Here is a 20,493-nt window from a genome sequence, read left to right as displayed (position 1 = left end):
AAGTGTTACTAATTCAATACTCAAGTCCCAAAAAACTGTTAAAATTCATAAAAAGAAAGGGCTTGCGTTCCACTCCATAAAAATTAACTTCTCTATTTCTACCTCCATTTTGCTCTGGTAAGTATACTGTACAATTGACAGCTTTTTGTTTTATCTGTTAAATAAGTGCAAATATACCTTTTATTCACTCCAAAATTTCAGAGAGGGATTCAAGCTGACCATATACTGTTAGACTTTTGGCCGATTTCGAGAAATTGTCCTAAATTCTGTCTGTCAGAATAAATTAGAGGGGATTTATTCATCCACATTGTTAAGAATCCGTTTGATTCCTTTTGTTCAGTTTTCAGGCTGAACAACAAAAATCTATTAGCGTATGGCAAGCTTTAGTGCAAGGCAGACAATTAGGGGTGGGTTAAAGAAGATTAATGTGCACCCCTCACGGTAGAGGAACTTCAGGAGGCAGTGGGATTGTTCCCCAATTGTAAGGCACCGGGGGAGGATGGGATCCCCATGGAAGTATATAAGCAACACTGCGGCTGTCTTGCTGCCGCGTTTGCTTTGGGTGTTTAACGCAGCTCTGGGGGCTGGAGAGCTTCCGCCCTCCATGGCAAAAGCGAATATTATACTGCTTCTTAAACCGGACAAGGATCCGGTTGACCCGGGGTCTTACAGGCCAATCTCATTGCTGCAGTGCGACATAAAAATCCTGGCGGAGGTGCTAGCAATGCGATTGAATACTGTTATAGATTCCCTTATACATGGCGATCCCGGGATCCCGGCGAATCCACTGCCATTAATCTGCGGCAGTTATTTTTGAATATGCAGTCCAATGGGGATAATGTAGGAAGCAGGGCTCTGCTGTCCTTAGATGCCACTAAGGCATTTGACAGTATTGATTGGAATTACTTGTGGGCAGTGTTGGAGCGATTCGGGTTCGGCGACACATTTATAGCGTGGGTACGCCGACTTTACAGTCGGCCGGAGGCTGCTATCAGAGCCTTCGGTTGTCTATCCCATGACTTTGTGCTGAGGAGGGGGACGAGGCAAGGCTGCCCGCTGTCCCCTCTCCTCTTCGCATTAGCCATTGAACCCCTGGCCATGGAGATTAGAGCTAATTCGAGCATTGTGGGATTTTGCTATGGCCCTCTGCAGGAGAAGGTGATGCTTTATGCTGATGACACCTTGCTTATCCTGGGGGATACTGACACATCACTGCGGGAGGTCATGGCAACAATTACGAGGTTTGGAGCGTACTCTGGCCTGCAGATTAACTGGTCGAAATCTGCCCTATTGCTGTTGGATGGGGATGCCACACAAACGGTGACTTCGTCCTGCCCCATACCTGTCACGGCCTCCTTTAAATACCTAGGGATTCATGTGACGGCCAACCCGAGAGATTTTAGCCACTTGAAAATTTCCCCCCTGCTCCAGAGGTTTAGAGAATGGGTCAAATCATGGAACAATCTCTGCATCTCGGTGCCAGGCAAGGTGAACCTAGTAAAGATGATTCTAATGCCGCAGTTGCTTTACTGTCTTCTCAATGCCCCGGTGGTGATCCTTCTAAACAATTTCCAAATAGTGAATTCCATCTTCCGATCTTTGATATGGAAGAATAAACTGCCCAGTATTAAATTGGAGCATCTTCAGAGGCTCAAAGACAACGGCGGGCTGACACTGCCCAACCCGTGGTTGTACTACCCGGCAGCCCAGTTAAAACACCTGGTGGGGTGCTTCGGGATTAGCCAGCTGGCTCTTCTCAGGCGCTAATGCTCCACACGGTGGGGAGTGGGCCCATCCCCATGGCACTGGAAGCTTTGGCCTTTGCCAAACCGAATAAGAAATAGCCTACATATAATCTCATACAAAAAGTGTGGAATAAATGCAAATATATTCAACAGGCTGATGGTTATACTGAATATAGCCCCCTATGGCTTAATGATACATACACAGAGCTGGCCAAACTACACATAGGGACTAGGTGGAAACCATATGGGATTACACATATCAAACACGTATTTAAACATGGAAGGCTTAGACCATTCGCTGATTTGCGGACGGAATATGGACTTCCGTCCTCAATGCTCTTTCAGTACCTGCAGCTCCAGCACGCAGTAAGGGCTCAGAGTAGGTCCTCAGAGTGGCATCTGTTGCCAACCCCGGTATTTAGCCTCATTGGGGATGCTGTGTCTTTGAAGGGATTTATTTCTCAATGCTACGCCATCCTATTACAGAACCTCTTGGGGCAGCATCCCATACTGGTGAGGGAAAGGTGGGAGAGGGACGTTGGCCAAATGGATAGAGAGCAGTGGGAAGAGATATTTCAGGGGGTGAGCGTTTGTTCACTGAATGTGGCCCAGCGGCTCACCCAATTATATATTATCTTGAGGGTATACTATACACCACATAGATTGCAGTTGATGGGGGTGCAGACTGAGGAAACTTGCACTAGATGCAAGCGTGACCATGTCCCAAACTACATAAACACTGGGCCGAGGTGGTGAGTACTGTCAACTCAGTGTTCAAGGTATCTATACCTATGGACCCCAGGGTGTGTCTATTGGGCGTATTGGAGGAGTATGGAGGAGTATGTGATAGAGGTGTACACAAGGGAGATATGCTACGTATGGAGAAACTTATCTACCAACACAGGGGGGAGTACACGGAATTATGAGAATCTTTGGGCTCCGTGGCTAGATACGCCAGGGCTTTCCCCGGTGGACCTGGTCATGGACAGGTTGTTGGGACTGAATGTGGGGTGAGTAGCCCAGTATAGAAATTTAAGGGTAGTAGAAGTGGTGACATTGTTGTATTATGTTTTTGATGGCTGTTTGTATGGTCATGTTGATCAATGTATCGTTGTCAAAAGCTGTACACCACCTTTTTCATCAATAAAGAAACTTTTGTTGGATAAAAAAAAAGAAGTTTAATGTAAAACCAGAGTTATCCTTTAACACAGTGGTTCTCAACCTATCTAGTGCTGTGACCCCTTGATACAATTTCCAAAGTTGTGGAACAGCCCAGCTGGGCAGCCTCAGGCTTCAGAGGCAGCCTTGCTGGGCAGTCGCAAAAAGACTAGGAGAGTAGTGCGGGCTTCAGGAACAGCCCAGGATACGGTGACCCCTGGCAAATCATCATTCGACCCCCAAGGAGGTCCCGAACCTCAGGTTGAGAACCACTGCTTTAACAGAAAAATCCATGGTAGATTAATTTGATTATTATTTTAAGTTAGAAATCCAAATACCTGCCAATGCTGGTAAAGCTTTGTTCCATTCCCATGGTTGGTCGTACTCATCAGCAGGCCGGTCATCATCCTGTGGTAATTTACTCTCTCGCATTCTCAGACCAACAAGGCTTTCAGAATCTGACTCTACTCCATTGCACTCTGGCTCATATGGCGTGTCATAAAGCTGGATGTTTTTCTGGGGAAACTTCTGACTCTCCTGTTTTTGAATATCTAAATAAAGAACAAACAACAAGTTAAAAAAACATAAGCCATCATAATCATTTTCTTCTTAATAAAAATTGAACTTGATCAGTATGCATAACAATACATATTTAATTATTAATTTCTATCAAAATCTCCTACAGAAATGCGACGACGGTGTAATTTTTTGAAGGCCGCTGTACTATGAGATGTTAATACAGTGATTTCCCCCTCTAAGCTATAGTGTTTTGACAGGGGGACAGCTGCCCCGCCAGAACACACCGGTCAATGCTCTCAGCTATTGTCTAAGAGTGCTGACTTGGATGCCAAAATCGGTAGAACCAGCCAATAACGCCCAATATTCGGCCCGTGTGTATGGCTTAACATTTTTTCCTAAAATGAGGTCAATCAGCCACTTCTAAATAGTTCACTGAACATGCAAACTCCATCTAAAATTAAAGACAAAAACATCAGAACAATTCATAAAAAAACAACAAAAAGGAGAAGTGTCAACACAATACACATTGCTTTTACTTGCGGAACATAGCTTTGACATGTATATATATATATATAAACACTATATGTACAGCACATGGAGTAGTTATTAGTATTATTCTCGCTGGAAAAAGCATGTGGAACTAACACCATTACAGTCATTCCCAATTAGCTGTACTGCAGTGAACAAGGCACATAGTGAAGTTTTATAATGAAGAATCTTGTGTCTAATGAAAAATAAATGCGTTAAGTGCTTGTTGCTTCAATGTTTAAACATGTATAGGCATTCTTTATAGCAGACTATTCCCATTTAAACTTTAATGACCTGCAATATAAAAGAAAGTACTGCCACCAAGTGAACACTCTTATTTGTATAGGCATAAAAAAAAAAAAAAAACTCTACGATTAAGCTTCATTAGGGATGAAATGCATCAGTAGAGGAGCCGGGTAATGCGTCAGTGTTCATGCTGGAACAATAAAGTTTTTTTTTTTTTAGCTTTGTGGGGAGTGATATGTGACTTCATATTGTACATTTTTATTTGTATTGATGCAAAGCCAGGTACAATGTGTAAAATATTAATTTCTTTCTTATATCTTAGTCTGTACGAGTTCATAAAGAGGGTAAAAGGATGCAAATGATCACCTCTAAATTTTTGGAAACCAAATATTATATGGTTTAATACTGTTGCAAAGTAACTAAAGGGTTGTCCTCCATTTGGTAAGGCCCTAAACATTCCAATAAAAAGTGTTAGTGATTAAGACAAATACAGGAGGGGTTGAGCCCATATGCGCTTGTTGTAGAGTTTTTTGTAGTATGGTATTTTTTTGGAGGGCTCCCTACCAATTTAGAAGTAATACAGACCTTGCAGGGTTCTGTTGTGAGTTTTTTATAAAGGCCCTAAACATACCAGAATGTTTGATTGTTGCTAGTAAACACTAGCCTGATCAGAATTTACAAAGCACTGAACAAACAGCTCTCTTGAAGCCAAGATTTCATGGTTCCTGTAGCTAAGCAGGTATCATTTTATCATGAGTCACGCAAAAGTTAGGAGCCTGGTCAAAGAGGAATGAGCTCAGCAAATCTGATCAGTAACCAATTCAGGAAGGTTGTCAAGCAGGAAATATATGGTACCTAAGTGAAAGTTTGTGTTTTGGAAGAGAGATGGTAATACCCATGAAGACATTGTTGCTTGAGAAAGTGAAGTTCCGCTTTAAGTCAATGGGGAAGGTATTGCAAAGGTATGGCCGGCTAGGAGATTTCTGCTCTTAGGATGTAAAAATCGTGGGAGGCAAGTATGCATAGGGTTGGTTTCTAGTTTATATTAGTTCTAGGGGTCTAGGGAGGTTAAAAAGAAAAAGTGTAGTTAGTTAAAGAAGACCTTCAGGTTACAGCGCCTTTTTTTCTGTTTCCGTGCCCCCGCTTACCTGGTGGTGTTGTATGCACAATTTGGACACTTATCCAGCCAACGGATCCAGCGCTGTCCCGCTGACATCCTTCTGTCCACCGATGCAGTTGGATTCCGTGTCGCCATCTTGTTGGTGACATCATTTTGATGCCAGCCAGCCCTTGGCAGAGCCTCGCGATGATGTCCCGCTAGGCCCACCTGCTTTCAAAATACTGAATAAGACACTAAAGGCCTCCTGGGATATGTGACATGCATATAGCAGGAGGCCCAGCAAGCACAGTCTATGCCATTCACGTAGGTGAATGATGTGCATTGAGGGCAGAGCCAAACGGTTTGCTGAACAAAAAAAAACAAAAAAACTTCTATATTTGTGTAGAGGACAGGAGGGTTGGAGTAGGGGAAACTTGTCAAAACGGGTGAAGTTGTGCTTTAAATGATGCAACGTCGCCAAACAATGCTCATTTTGCGATGGAGGAAATAAAACAAATGCATCTCATTCATAATGTATCATTTTTGTTTTGAGAATCTATCCTTTCAGATTAACATTTATTGGATCCATTAAAAACCGCAAAGGAATAAAATAAATTAGTTTAATCACAACATATTGACTAATGTCATGAATCCACAATAAGGCATAAAGCTTACAGAGGATGTCGCATATAATAAAAAAAAACTCTGTAATATGCATGAAGCACAATTGAAAAATAGGATGGCTAAGATCAATTGACTAATGGCAATCCTTTTATATAAATAGTTGGAAGGCGGAAAATCTTTGTAGTGAAGCACTCTCTGCATCTTAAACCGCTACTGCACTTTAAAACAACCTTTTTGGACAAGACAATAAGAGTTTTAAAAGAGCTTAAATCACTTTACGCTGAAGGCTGTCTATACGGATTAAACGTCTCTGCTCCTTTCACGGCATGCATAAAAAAAGAAGAAGAAAAAACCTTTATCAACACTACGTTCAACAAAAGACAACTGGAGGTTTTCTGAGAGCATTTAGAGGGTCAATGAAAGATTGCTGTGCGCCCGCAGCTCATGGATGCAAGATGGGGCTCACAGAGTCCCTGCTGTGCTCTTTAATGTATCTTGGCAACCATTAACCGAAAAGTCTTAAATTAACACCTTGCCTCTTCGGAAAGAATGTGAAGAAAAGCCATGGTGCTCACACAGATTTAATCTTAGAAGCCCCCTGAATGTTCATCTAATAAGCAGAGCATAGCACAGAAATATGTCAGGCCATGTGCTTATTCTTTTCAATGTCTTTTTTTACTTCATTTGCAAAAGCCCCATTTCCAACATGCGCTCTTTGCCCCCTGCGCGGGCTTTATTTCCTTGAAGGATTGTTTTTACTGACCGACGGGGCTCAATAAAGCTTATACAAATCCCTGGCTCTGCTCCAATGCTAAAGAGATAAGGACAATTAAATAACAGTCCGGCAAAATTCTGGTCTACATTCACAGATTTCTGGTAACAGATCCTGCCACTAAGCCACCGCATTAACACGCGTTTATATATTTAAAAGCTTGCCACATAAAGTGTGCTACATGGATGGCTTTTCAGTAAGTTGAACCAGCTTAATGTTCTGAGATGTATGATGTAGCAGAAAAAAGTTACGTTACAGACTAGTTCCTTAACTTGGAATTATCGTATTTATTCGAGTATAACGCGCACACGTGTATAACGCGCACCCCTAATTTTCGATTAAAAATCGGTATAAAATCATTGTAATTGCCAAAAATCATTTATTGACAATGTATTGACCCCTGTATATCCAGCCATGTCCCCTGTATGTCCAGCCATGTCCCCTGTATGTCCAGCCATGTCCCCTGTATGTCCAGCCATGTCCCCTGTATGTCCAGCCGGGGGGGGGCAAGGTGATACAAAAGGCTAGGTTTAAAGTGGAACGCCACTGCCACCCCACCCCAGTCCTCGTGTATAACGCGCACCCAAACTTTGATTTTTTTTTTGGGTATAAAATTTTGCGCGTTATACTCGAATAAATACGGTAACTGTTCAAAAAAAGTTATTTTGAAAAATGGTCTGCCAGATCTAAATATACTGGAACCAAACCACACAACTTTCTTATACGAGACAGATGGACACCTTCTAAAACAAAATGTGTAGGCAGAAAACACACCTCTTCCACCCCCTCCAGCTGCACCTACAAATAAGTATTTATAGGGAACAACTGATTGCTTAAACTTCACTCTTTTTGCATACTTACATTGTGCAAGCCTGGCATAATCTAAGCATGCATATGCGATACCAGATCAGCCTCTGTGGAAATAATAAATCACTGTAGTAGCACAAGCTACTACAGGGATAGCAGCAGTCTCTTCCAGATGTCGTGCTTAACACCTGCCATTAAAGCGGTTGAATTGTCCGCTTGGTCATTTTTATCTACAGGTAAGCCTATAATAAGGCTTACCTGTAGGTAAAATGAATATCTCCTAAACTTGTATGGCTTAGGACAGGGATATGCAATTAGCGGCATAGCAAGACAGAGCCACAAGCTAGACACCCAGAGGTCCACTAATTGCATATCCCTGGTTTAGGAGGTATTCACCTTGCATGCCGCTGCGGACATCAGTGGCGCATGCACAGTAAATCCAGCGAAGGTCCGGTGTATTGTGCTGGAACTTGCTGGAACGAAGAGCTCCCGTGAGCATGCACAGGAGTGACATCATCACAGCTCTAGCCACTCACAGCGCTGGAGCTGCAAACCTGGAAGAAATGCTGAGGGAACATGCCAGCTCCCTCAGCGGTGACCGGGCGGCCCTGTGGGAGCTTCATTCTAAGGTAAGCATTTCATAATAAGCTAGTATGCGATGCATACTAGCTCATTATGCCTTTGCCTTACAGGTTGTTTTTTTTGGGGGCACACAACCGCTTTAAGTCCCGGGGACAGAGTCTGCCTGTCAGTGGGGAATCTGTCCGCTGAGCAGGTGGATGGCTGGTCTGTTTCCAGTTCCAGTTTAGGCAATTTCAGTGCACCTCTTGTGAATTCCAAAGATGAATTTCTCCACAGTGCCTGCAGTTATACAAGTCACAGAGGGATTGTTTTAAAAGTTTATCTATAACCAAATCTTTTTTTATTTATTTTTTAGTTTGGGGCAAAGAATGGTTAGAACTTCATCCTCCCTGTTTCTCCTAGTAACCATTTACCATTGAATCAGAAAGTCATGCAATCCATAATTTTACAGCTGTCACTAGAACAAGCTTGGAGGATAAATCTTCAAATAGGGACACCGGTTTCTGTAATACCTGTCTACCATGGGATTTCCCCTCACTTTGTTGCGATATACGCCCTTGCTTCCCATTGCTCAGACACTTGACCAATGAAACAATGAAATCTTAACTAATCCCCCATCCCGATATCCAAAACCAGAGAAACAGCGTGGGATATACATGCAAAGGGGTTTCACCAGGTAGACAGGAAGGAAGACCAGTGAATATCTTTTTGCTGATCTCTGCTTGCTAGTAAGAACCCATAAGCAACAAGGATTACGTTATGGCCAATGAAGAAGCAAATGTAGAACAATCTGCTTCAGTGGGTGGCAGGGGAGGCATCATGAGTTTAATTTTTAGGCCTACGATGTGCATTTTAAGTTTTGCAAAAAAATGCAAAAAAGGCTCTAGCAAAAACAGGGTTACTGATGCTTCAGAATATAGAATTTAAATGGCTATAAGGCTGACCACAGGTTCTGGATTCCACTATTTGTAGAAGGGATTTTCCACTTTTAAACAACTTCATTTGCCTCCTACATTTCTGACAGCCTTCCTTTATAATTAATTGCATTGTTTTATTTTACAGTTTTAGGCTGCATTAATAGATATGCCTATGTCCACTGACTGGAGGGGTCTTTTGTAGTTAAATACATTACGTTTCAAGATGACAAGGCTGCAGATTCTGAAAACACTCCTGACAATGGCTGTCGGGGTGTAATAACACTTCTTATTCAGAGTCTAGCTAATCAGGCATATGCAGCTCTCCTACTGGTGTCCTTTGGAAGAATGCGCTCAAATGTCAGATTTAGAGGGTTGTGTTCTTTCACATTGGATTTAAAATATTTAACGGCTGTTACATTTATTTAGGTATTTATATAGTGTCGACAATTAATGTAGCACTTTACATATTGTACACTCACATTAGTCCCTGCTGTCAAGGAGCTTATAATCTAAGGTCCCTATCTCATTATGCAGACACATACTATGGCCAATTTTTTTTTTTACAAACAACATGGTGTTTTATTGAAAAGAGCAAAGGCAGTGTACATCATATGCATTTGTACAGTCATAACATAAAATAAAGACGTACAAGGCATGAGAACAAAACTGGCGGAGTTCCAGACATTTTGCCACTGTGCAGAGGCAGGTAATGGGGTGTACAAACCAAAGACATTGGAAACGGAGATTTCGCAGGAAAGGGATTTACAGACTCAGCGTAACAAGGTGAGGGAATACCAAAATACAACGTAGGGGGCGTTAGTTAAGCACTTCATTACAGGTAGCTGCGCTACTAAGCCAGCTATCCCAGATCTTGCCATATTTTGTCGGGCAACCCCTATGCACATAAATTTATTTTTTGTATGGTAGGACCTTATTAACCGCTCCGATCCATTCCTGGATAGTCGGGGGGGGGGGGGGGGGCAGCCTGAAGCTACTTTCTTGCTATAAGTAACCTGCCAATAAAGAGTGACTCGTGGAGAAATAATTTGTGGAATTTGTCCGAATCCGGATCTGGGAATATCCCCAGTATACATTGTTTCGGGCATAACGTGAGGGGAGACCCCATTTCATCATGAATGAATTTAACGATCTGAGTCCAGTATTCTTGTATTGCTGGACATGACCACAAAAAATGGAAAAATGTACTGGAGGGACTACTGTATCTGGGGCATAGGGGATTGTAACTGGGTTTATATCTGGACAGTCGAATAGGAGTCAGGTAAGAGCGGTGCAATATGTATAGGTGTGTGAGACGGTCAGACAACCTAGTAGACACCTTTTACTAGGGCTAATTTAGGCGGGAGCCAATTAATCTATAAGCAGGTCTTTGAAGAATAGGTTTTAACATGTGCAGGCGGTAATAGCCAACCAGGGAGTTTGTCCAGGCTGGAGTTCATCTAACAAAAATTGCATGCAATGACACAAGCAGTGTTTTAAGGTGACCTAGAACAACCTAGGAAATAAAAAGTTTAACTTGCTTGGAAAATCAACTGAAAAAAAAAAAAACATCCGTTTGAATGAGTCTGTAAATTTGGAAGCCATAAAAAAAAATTGACATCCGCTTGATGGTTTGCCCAGTTCTGGTACATCTAAAGTGGTGATAAGGAAGTTGTAAAATATCAATAGGCAACAATTCTATTTAAGACCAGAGACTTTTAGAGGTCACTAAGAGACCATTCAAGTCCTAACATTGAATATGTTTTATACCTTCAGAATGCATTTGAAAGCTATCCAAATTATTCCAAAGAGGGATACGTTACTGTTTTTAACATATATACTGTAAATAACTTGGCCTTGAAAGGTTATATACTACTGATGTTTGGCATGTGTTGAATAACCAAACTATATTAGGAGGAATTTAGAAATTATTGCTGTATCATGTTCCTATAAACACTTATACACATTTTAAATAGTCATAAAAATGATAAAACCTTCCTTTGTCCATCTGAAGTCAACAGTGTTCTGTTATCAGATTGTGTGTTGTGATATCATTATCTGATCAGAGTAGGATTAGCTGTCATCCAGCTCAAGCAGTAGAGATACTTGAACATAATGGTTCTATAGAAATATTCTGCATTTTATTCTTTTTAATTGCCATGTATTTTGCACGTTGAAAGTAAGTGATTTTTGTACTAATTTCTTTTTATGTACATGCACTCTCCTACCTCCGACGGTTAAAGTTTGTCCTTGAGGTTTGGAACACAGCAAGAGCTGCTTTTTTGTTTTAAAAACCTCCTGGGGCCTTTTTTTTTTTATAACTTTGACCGAAGTTAAACTGTAAGGATTAGCGAAAGCCTGGTGATGGAAATGTTTGAAGCTGAAATGTAGACAGATACAAAATACACAAATGAATGCACCTCTATAATCATTAATATTTCGGTAAGCAATAAATACATGTACGTGAATTGGATCTGGCATCAGCCCCTTGCAGTTCCTGTACAGCAAGAGGAGTAAAACAGTACATGGAGCAAATCAGTCCATGTGCTGACAAGAAGAGCAAGTGACAAAGATGAACTCATGACTGTGTGGATTCTTCTTTCTCTGTCCAGTCTCAAGCTGAGGTGGGTCCAGGATGACCTGGGCTCAGAGGAAGCAAGCTGAATGGCGCAGGACACTGAGTGGCAGAAACCTCTGGATAGATAGAAGCTGAAAGCTAAAGTTTTGTTATTTTATCTTTAATGGGTTAATGTTATCTTGCTATTTTGGGCCGGAGTTCTGCTTTAAAGTGGTTCTAAAGCCTACACATTTTTTACTTTACTGCATTAGGACAAAAATGTTTAGGCATCAGTAACCCCCCTTTTACTTGCCTCACTCCATCCATCGCTGTGTGCCCGTTTGCAGCAGCTCTGTCTTCTCTCCCTATTCTTACAGGACAGGCTGAGAGCAGAGGCAGCTGTCAGTCAAATCCTGTGAGGGGGGAGTGGAGGTGGGGCTGAGCCACACTGTGTGTCTATGGACACAGGCAGCGAGGCTCGGGTTTGGTTACAGAGATCACAGACAGCCTGCACTCAATATCCAAGGTGTTGATTTCTCAAAATTCAGCATGAGTTCGATGGGATCCATACATCCAGGTTACATGTGTAAAGTACGGAAAAGTATCATAAATGTAAATCAGCCAAATTGATTTTATTACAAAAATAAAGTTACACTTACATTGAGGCTGGGTTTCACACTTATGCGATGCCAGGCATCGTTTGTGATTCGCACTGCATTGCTGTGCACATTACATGCGATGCAAATTCAGCCATACTGAAAATGCATCGCATTCGCACCAAAATGGTATAGGACCCCTTTTTTGCGCTGGTTCCCGCATCGCACCAGTGTGAACTTGAAAATGAGGCAAAGAAAAACAAGCGGTGTCACTCATCCAGCTAGCTGTGATGACATCACATGCAGTCTCCACCCGGCGCGTTTCCTCAAAAGTGGCGTCTTCTGGGATTGGCTATGGGACATTAAGTGAAGGAAAAACTCTGCAATGGGATACAGATGGCGGAAAAAAATCTGACAGGGGTTATAACCCTCCCTTGCTCTATTCAAAATGAAAAACAAAAATGGTTTTGCCTATAGTTCTACTTTTAAAGGCAGGTTCACTCCAAGTGTGGTGTGACTGCGTTGGGTGGCTCTTCCAGCACAGTCCTACCATAAGATAAGGCAAAATGCCTTGTCTCAAGTACTGATTGCAGTATTATTTTCCAGTGCAGAACTTTGTTAAACGTCACTGTGTAATATTTCAATAAAGCTTGTTAAAAAGTGAACAGTGCAATGCACCAGGGTCTGCGCATCAGCACTGCCTGCACTGAAACGCAAGCCAGTTGCTGCATTGCAACACAGCGGCTGGTGTGAATAGACCCATAAAAGTAGTGCAATATTTCTCAAAAAGATGGTCATAACACGTGGAAATTACTTTGTCAATTTTTTTTTTATTCCAGTATTTCCAAACAAGTTTTCTCACAAAGGATGACTAATGACATTTATAAGAGTTTTAAAGGGCACAATGGCCGCTATTAAACATGATTTAATACATGAAGCACATTATGGCCTATATACTTGATTGCTTAGGTTAAAATACATCACTGCATTGAAGACATTAATTGAATTAATTGGGAAGACGAAGCTAATATCTATAAAATGCTGCCTTTGAAAATTGAACTGCCGATGCAAGAGCCTTTGCGGAAGACACGACTTGCATATTTAGGCCATTCCCTGGAGGTAGGCGACATCCTCAGCATTCATTTTACTTCAAAGGTGAGCCTGACATGTGTGACATCAGTGCTCGACACAGCGTGCCAAGTAAAAGGTGACAGTGACAAGCCAAACACATTTCTTTTCTTTTTTTACTGAACAAACAAAAACAAGTACCTTGACTTTCAAGTGCTTTGGAAGGTAGAAATGTAAAAACACCAGGCGCAGAACTGAGCCCTTTTTACTGTGTGAAAGGCATAATTATGGTAAACCAAAGCAGTCAGAACCAAATACAACCTGTCATCTTGTGATACATGAAGCATAAAAAATACATGTATTAGCTATATTTCTTCTTGCTTGTTTTCCGCATAACGCACACCAGTTCGTGAAAACTTGATTATCTGCTTGATTAGGAACCTTAGTTTCTTTCAAGCATACATCATCCCCATTTCCATCCTTCCCTCCTACCAATGTCCCCATCAAAAACAACAACGCAAAAAACTCTCTAACATTGTATTTCTTCTTCCCGAATACACCGTGTCCCTCACCAGAACGGCTTATTGGGGTGTTACATCACTGCAGTCTGTGGTAGCCCCAATTGGTGCCCTCATGGTGATGTCATGACGCTGTGCATTATTCTGAAGCGTGAGAAGACTCTGGTGTTGTACAGCTGATAGGAAATGTCCATGAGACTCAGGCAGCAATGTGGGCACACAAGGGACCCTTTCTACTCTGCTGTAGCAATAGGAGAAGACTCAGACCCACGTGTCATGTGACCAATGATTTAGGTAAATAAAAAAGGCTGTTTGTTAGGTATTTATCAAACCACTTATTAAAAAGGAGTTGTAAAGGCAGAAGTTTTTTTTATCCTAATGCAGTCTATGCATTAAGATAAAAAGCTTTGTGTGTAGCAGTCTCTCCAGCACCCCCTAATACTTTTCTGAGCTCCATCTCTCTCCAGCGATGTGCAAGAGTCCCTCGGCCGTCCGGGACTCTCCTCCTGATTGGCTGAGACACAGCGGCAGCACCATTGGCTCCGGCCGCTGCCAAAGTCAGTTAGCCAATCATGAGAGAGAGGGGCAGGTCTGAATAAACACACAGAGCTGCAGCTCAGCAAGGGTATCCCCATAGCAAGCTGCTTGCTGTGGGGGCACTCAACAGGAGGGAGGGGCAATAAGCAGCAAAGAGGGACCCAAAAAGAGGATGATCGAGGCTGCCCTGTGCAAAACCAACTGCACAGAGGAGGCAAGTATAACATGTTTGTTGTTAAAAAAACAAAACAAACAAGACTTTACCATCACTTCAATCACAACATTTAATCTGCCCAAAATCCCTGGAGGAAATCAACCGGGTCTTGAAACATCTAAAACCAGGTAAAAGCCCAGGTCCTGACGAATTAACTATTGGTTACAAAACCTTTGCCGATACTCTCATGCCCCACTTCCTGAAAACATTAAATTCACTATCTTCCTCCTCTCATATACATAGACTTGCTGCAAGCCCACACAACAGTGATACCAAAGCCAGGGAAAGACACCTCCATCATATCAAATTATAGACCCATATCACTTCTTAACTTGGACGTGAAAATATATGCAAAAGTACTTGCAAACTGACTACTACCACTACTACATCAGTTAGTATCATTAGATCAAGTTGGTTTTATCTCTAGTAGGAAAGTCATGGACAATACCCTAAAAGCCATCAGCCTACTTCATTGATTATCTTCATCCCACAAACCTGGCTTCTTCCCATCACTTGATGTGGAGAAGGTGTTCTACAGGGTGGATTGGGACTATATGACAGATGCTCTCAAAGCGATGGGCATATGCAAACGCATGCTCCAAGTTATCCTTGCCTTATATTCCACTCCGACAGCCAGAATCCGAGTCAATGGCTACCTGTCGGGCGCCTTCTCCATATCGAACGGAACGCTTCAGTATGCCCCCTCTTATATTTGTGCTAACCTTAGAACCTCTTCTCCGCAGACTAAGAGCAAATCCCAACATTAAAGGAGTCAAACTAAAAGGCCCACATAGGTCCACATAACCAAGCAGGTTATGTGGACGACATTCTGATGTTCCTTACCGACCCCATCACCTCAGTTCCCAACCTACTGAAAAAATTCTCTCTATTCAACACACGCTCCAACCTCCAATTTCTCAAAATCCCAGGCACTGAACATATCCCTTCCTCAACCCTCTAATTCAATGCAAAAATAACTTCCTCTTCGAATGGGACCCCCATGCCGATACCTACCTGAGGGTCCAGCTCCCGATTAATTTGTTCGAACAATACTCTGGAAATTTGCTCCCGATCTTGGGAGTCATCCAACATTATCTAAAAAAAAATGGGCGGGACCTCGTGGTTTGGGAGGGCGGCCATTATCAAGATGAATATCCATACCTCTTACAAACTTCATCTGGCTCTCCAAGTATCCTCGGCTAAGCTGGGATAGATTAGTGACTCCTAAACTGGAAGGGGGGGGGGATTGGCCTCCCAGACATAACTAAATACTATTGGTCATGCCATCTGATTAGAGTGGTAGACTGGCATGTCCACAGCAATACCAAAGACTGGATTAAAGTGATATTAAAGGTTTGAAAAAAAATGTGTTTAAATAACAAAACATGTCATACTTGCCTCCGCTGTGCAGTGCATTTTGCACAGAGTGGCCCCGATCCACATCTTTTGGGGTCCCTCGGCGGCTGTCTCGGCTCCTCCCCGCATCAGATAACCCCCTCTGGTAAGCACTTGCCCAGGGGAATTACCTTTCGGGCGCGCTCCCGATGCCAGCATTTGCGTCCATAGACACGAATGCCGGACTCGGCCCTCGCCCCCCGGATCATTGGATTTGATTGACAGCAGCACGCGCCAATGGCTGCACTGCTATTAATCTATTCAATGAAGAGCGGAGAAGAGCCGAGAAGCCAACACGTTTGACGCAGGATTTTCGAGGGCTCATAGGATGCATTAAGGTAAAAAACAAACCTTTACAACCCCTTTAAACTCGAGGAATCCTTCTCCCAATTGCCAATTTGCCATTTACCATGGATCAGGACCTTGCTTCTTCCCTCGGACCCTTGACCCCAATTGACTGTAACCCTGAATTTCCCCCCGGTCTAACTGATCACACCACAAGCCACAGTATCCCAGAGACATCTAACCGGGCTGAAAGGCAAGCTTTTACAATTCAGAGCTCTCCCATCTAGAATCCCTGACCAATCTATCCCGTTCTTCAAATACCTACAATTTCTGAATAGCACCAAACCATTATCCACATTGTGTAGAGATCGCACCCCTTTTGAAGCAATCTGTTCCAGATCAGAGCTCCAGAGACACGTGATCTCAGATCTCAAATCACTCATGTTCGCTAATCACGATCCTAAAAGTGAACAAAATTAGCTAACACTGGCAAGGGGAAATAGCGGTACATCTATCAGTAGAGGATTGGAAACATACTTGCACCCACATTCATAAAGAAGCGACATACAGTAACCTAAATTAAACCTGTTTAAACCTGTGGCCAGGGTTTAATTCTTAGTTATTCTTAGCTGTAGCTGCAGGTACTGTGGAACAATTCTTCCTCAAACTTCTCAACAGAGGAAATTAAATCACAACTCCTTCCCTCCTTGCTTCCTCCAGCAGCAGAGACTTGACAGCCTACCAGCCTTCTAATGTTAAACATTTTTGCACTTTTAAAGGCCTTTCTATTGTTAAAAGGGTATGCACGCAAATTCAAATATCCGAAAAATAATTGTCTATTAACAACCACGTATTTATTTTACAGAGGTGAAATTGAACTATTACATTTAAAGTTTTTTTTCTAAAATATGAATACCTTTTTCAGGTTTAGCTTTAAGGCATTGGCCTTAAAGAATGGCAGGTTTTCAATAATATATGGACTTCTATGGTGCGAAATTGAATATACAATGAGCACAGCACATTTCTCCTAAGCTATAATGTGAGTATAAGTCATACAATACAGTGAACTTCTGAAATTCACTTTGATGCTGAATATGTATGTATCTCTGCAAGTCAGAAAGCATACAAATTAAAATGCATATATACTATATATTGTATATTCATATATATGTATATTTTTATTGCTTGAAGCAAAGACTACTTGATATGTTCCTCTATATTTGGTCATGGGTAAGTCTGTGATGAATTAAAGTCTAGCATGTCCCTGTTTCCTGTGGTTTATGAATAAACATAGGAATCCTTATCATTTTTAAAAGGGAAATTTAAGCTTATGATGTACTGCCTTTGAAGCTTTAAGACTTATAGATTAATTACACACAAGAGACCCTATTTGTTACCACTATCATGTAAAGGGCTCTTTATAGTGTTAAACCATAAATCACTATAACCTGTAATTTACTGGCTTTGGATGAGAAATTTTCTGTTGATCAGTGAGATATATAGGCCCAGATTCAGGTACAAATGCGGCGGCGTAACGTATCGTCTTTACGTTACACCGCCGCAAGTTTTCAGCGCAAGTGCCTGATTCACCAAGCACTTGCGTGTAAACTTTCGGCGGCGGAGCGTAAAGCCGTCCGGCGCAAGCCCGCCTAATTCAAGTGGGGCGTGTACCATTTAAATTAGGTGCGTTCCCGCGCCGAACGTTCTGCGCATGCTCCGTTTGGAAATTTCCCGCCGTGCTTTGCGCGAAATTACGGCGCCTCGACGTGTTTGTGAATGGCGACGTGCGTAACGTACTTACGCTAAAAAAAAAAAAAAATTAAATTCGATGCGGGAACGACGGCCATACTTTAACATGGCTGGTCTAAAGTTAAGCCATGAAAAAGCAGGCTTAACTTTGCGACGGGAAAAAACGACTTGCGACGACGTAACGCACGCGAGTTCCTTCGTGGATCGCAGTAAAAGCCAATTTGCATACCCGACGCTGGAAAATGACGCAAACTCCACCCAGCGGCGGCAGAAGTATTGCAGCCTAAGATCCGAAGGCGTACGAAGCCGTAAGCCTGTCGGATCTTAGCCAAATGCTGTCGTATCTTGTTTGTGAATCACAAATTAAGATACGACGCGGCAAATTTGAAAATACGCCGGAGTATCAGTAGATACTCCGGCGTATTTCTTCTGTGAATCTGGCCCAAAGTGTTTTACACCCCCCAAAAGAAAGTGCAAGTGACACTGCTTTGCTTGAGGTGCCTTGCTTACTCACCTAACAGTGGACAGTGCAGTCTGGAGTCGGTCTGTTAGCTTGGATAAGGGAAGAGTAGGGAGGAGCATGAGAGTACCTTGCCATGCTAGCTACGTGGCTGTGTGCTTCTATTGATGCACACAGTGTAGGGAGACACAACTCTAGTCCCTGTATACAAGAGGGGCTTGCATGGAACCACTCAAGTTTAAAAACCTGGGGCAGCAATCATGGCACCAGTGTAAACTGCAACATAACCAAGGACTAAAAGTGATTATATCAGCTGCTGAACATTCTTAAGAAATTAGGGTTTAATATAAGTTCAATGCAATACTAAACCCTGAAAAAACAGTGCTGTAGATCTTAGTACTTCTCATGTCTGTACATCTGTTCTGCTAACAAGGAACTTGGTGACAGGAGGAGAAAGCAAAGTGACAGAGAATAGCTCATCAGTCTACAGCTTATCCTTCACTGTCCAATCATAGGCTCTGTGTTACTTACAGTAACTGCATTAAAGTTTTACTAAATCCAGGACCCTGGATTCACTATATCTAGTATCCCACAGTACACATGGAAATCCAATTTAGTAACTATAAACTGCTAAATACCGTTTCTCATCAGCAGTTAGAGCAGTCTTATGACTTCTATCAGTGTTTGGTTAAAGCTTTTAAGAGGAGTTTTCATTCTTCCCCGGTTTTTCTATAAAGATGCAAGACACCTGACCCGCTGTCTGGATAGTGCTGATTAGCCCTGGACTGAACATTTGCACTCTCCCAAGAAAAAAAAAGAAACTCTAGCAATATGCACCAAACTGAGCATGTGCAGCTTGTCCCTGAGCTCTGTACTATCAGGAAATGATTAGGGGGCAATAGGAGAAGGAGAGGATCAGAGAAGACAGGATCAAACAACCTTTTTTACACAATACAGGGGATTAACCCCTTAGGTTCCACCGTGAGAACAACAAGCATGCTTTACTGCATATACAGACTGGTCTTCAACCTAGCTTGTACTGTGTCGCAGAGCTGTATAAGGTTCAGGAAAGAATAGAGAGAAATACAAATCTTTTGCCAGGTAAAACAGCTCTCATATACATATTTTATCATTGTATTCAGTTGTTTTCCATAATAATTTAATGTAAATATCTAAAATAGTTTTTCGTTGATGCCATTCAAAAAACATGCATAATAAAATTTCCTGAATATATGAGATACTGTGGATTAGTGGACAGAGCAGTTACATATTTCTTTATATTTAGGCACAAGAAAAATTATTTTGCAGACAACCCGTTTTGGCTTGCATTCACACTGCGCAATGTCATCTGCCCTTCAAGTGTTGCGTGCGTTCCTGTAACCTCTACAGAATGTTTGCCCTGGGACTGGTGTGACCAGGCAATGCTACAACTGAAGCTGCTTCCTTCCTATAACATTTTAAGAAAATGGGCTGCATGAAAAGGGAACTGCTTTCAGCATTTTGTATACTTCACTAGGAGGAAAGCATCACTGTGAAAACTAACAGAGTTGATATTTGGATTACAGAAAGATTACATAAAAAAAAAACAGTACAACATGATCCAACCAAATGTTAATGATATTAGATAGAAAACAGTTTCTCATTTTAACAGGAACCCCAGGTAGCAATTTGTGCTTAATCGAAAGAATATTTCATATTCCTAATAGCAGTAATTATTTGGCCCTATTAAACCATAAAAAATATTGTTACTTCTGATACTTTTGAGAACATGTAGAAAAGGTATCGGTGTGAAAAATGTCCTTATGCAGTATGGTGCAACAACCAACATCGGTCTGGAAGTAAACATGACTAGGTGGACCCTAGTCCCCCGGCGGCCGTGTCATTGGATTCGATTGACAGCAGCGGGAGCCAATGGTTGCACTGCTATCAATATATCCAATGAAGAGCCGAGAACTCCGGCCAGAGAGACTGTGCATCCTTGGCGTGTGACATTCCAGGGCTCAGGTGAGTAGAAAGGGGGGCCCCTGACTGACAGGAGTTTTTTCACCTTAATGCATAGGATACATTAAAGTGGATGTAAACCCAATTTTTTTTTTTTTTTTTTTGATGTCACAATGTAC

The 20,493-nt window shown here is 42.0% G+C and overlaps 1 protein-coding gene across 1 annotated transcript in view; it reads right to left on the bottom strand.

The window, feature by feature from the left end:
• Window positions 1-20,493, bottom strand: part of SHB (SH2 domain containing adaptor protein B) — a 301,020-nt gene that overhangs the window by 106,022 nt on the left and 174,505 nt on the right. Inside the window, exon 3 of the mRNA XM_040361035.1 lies at window positions 3,242-3,454. Coding sequence (XP_040216969.1) covers window positions 3,242-3,454 — 213 coding nt within the window. The remainder of the gene's footprint in view (window positions 1-3,241; window positions 3,455-20,493) is intronic.

The sequence above is a fragment of the Rana temporaria genome, chromosome 1, assembly GCF_905171775.1.
Source record: "Rana temporaria chromosome 1, aRanTem1.1, whole genome shotgun sequence".
Lineage (NCBI taxonomy): Eukaryota > Metazoa > Chordata > Amphibia > Anura > Ranidae > Rana > Rana temporaria.
Note: the sequence above shows the minus strand (reverse complement) of the source record. Positions and strands in the feature narration are given on the sequence as shown.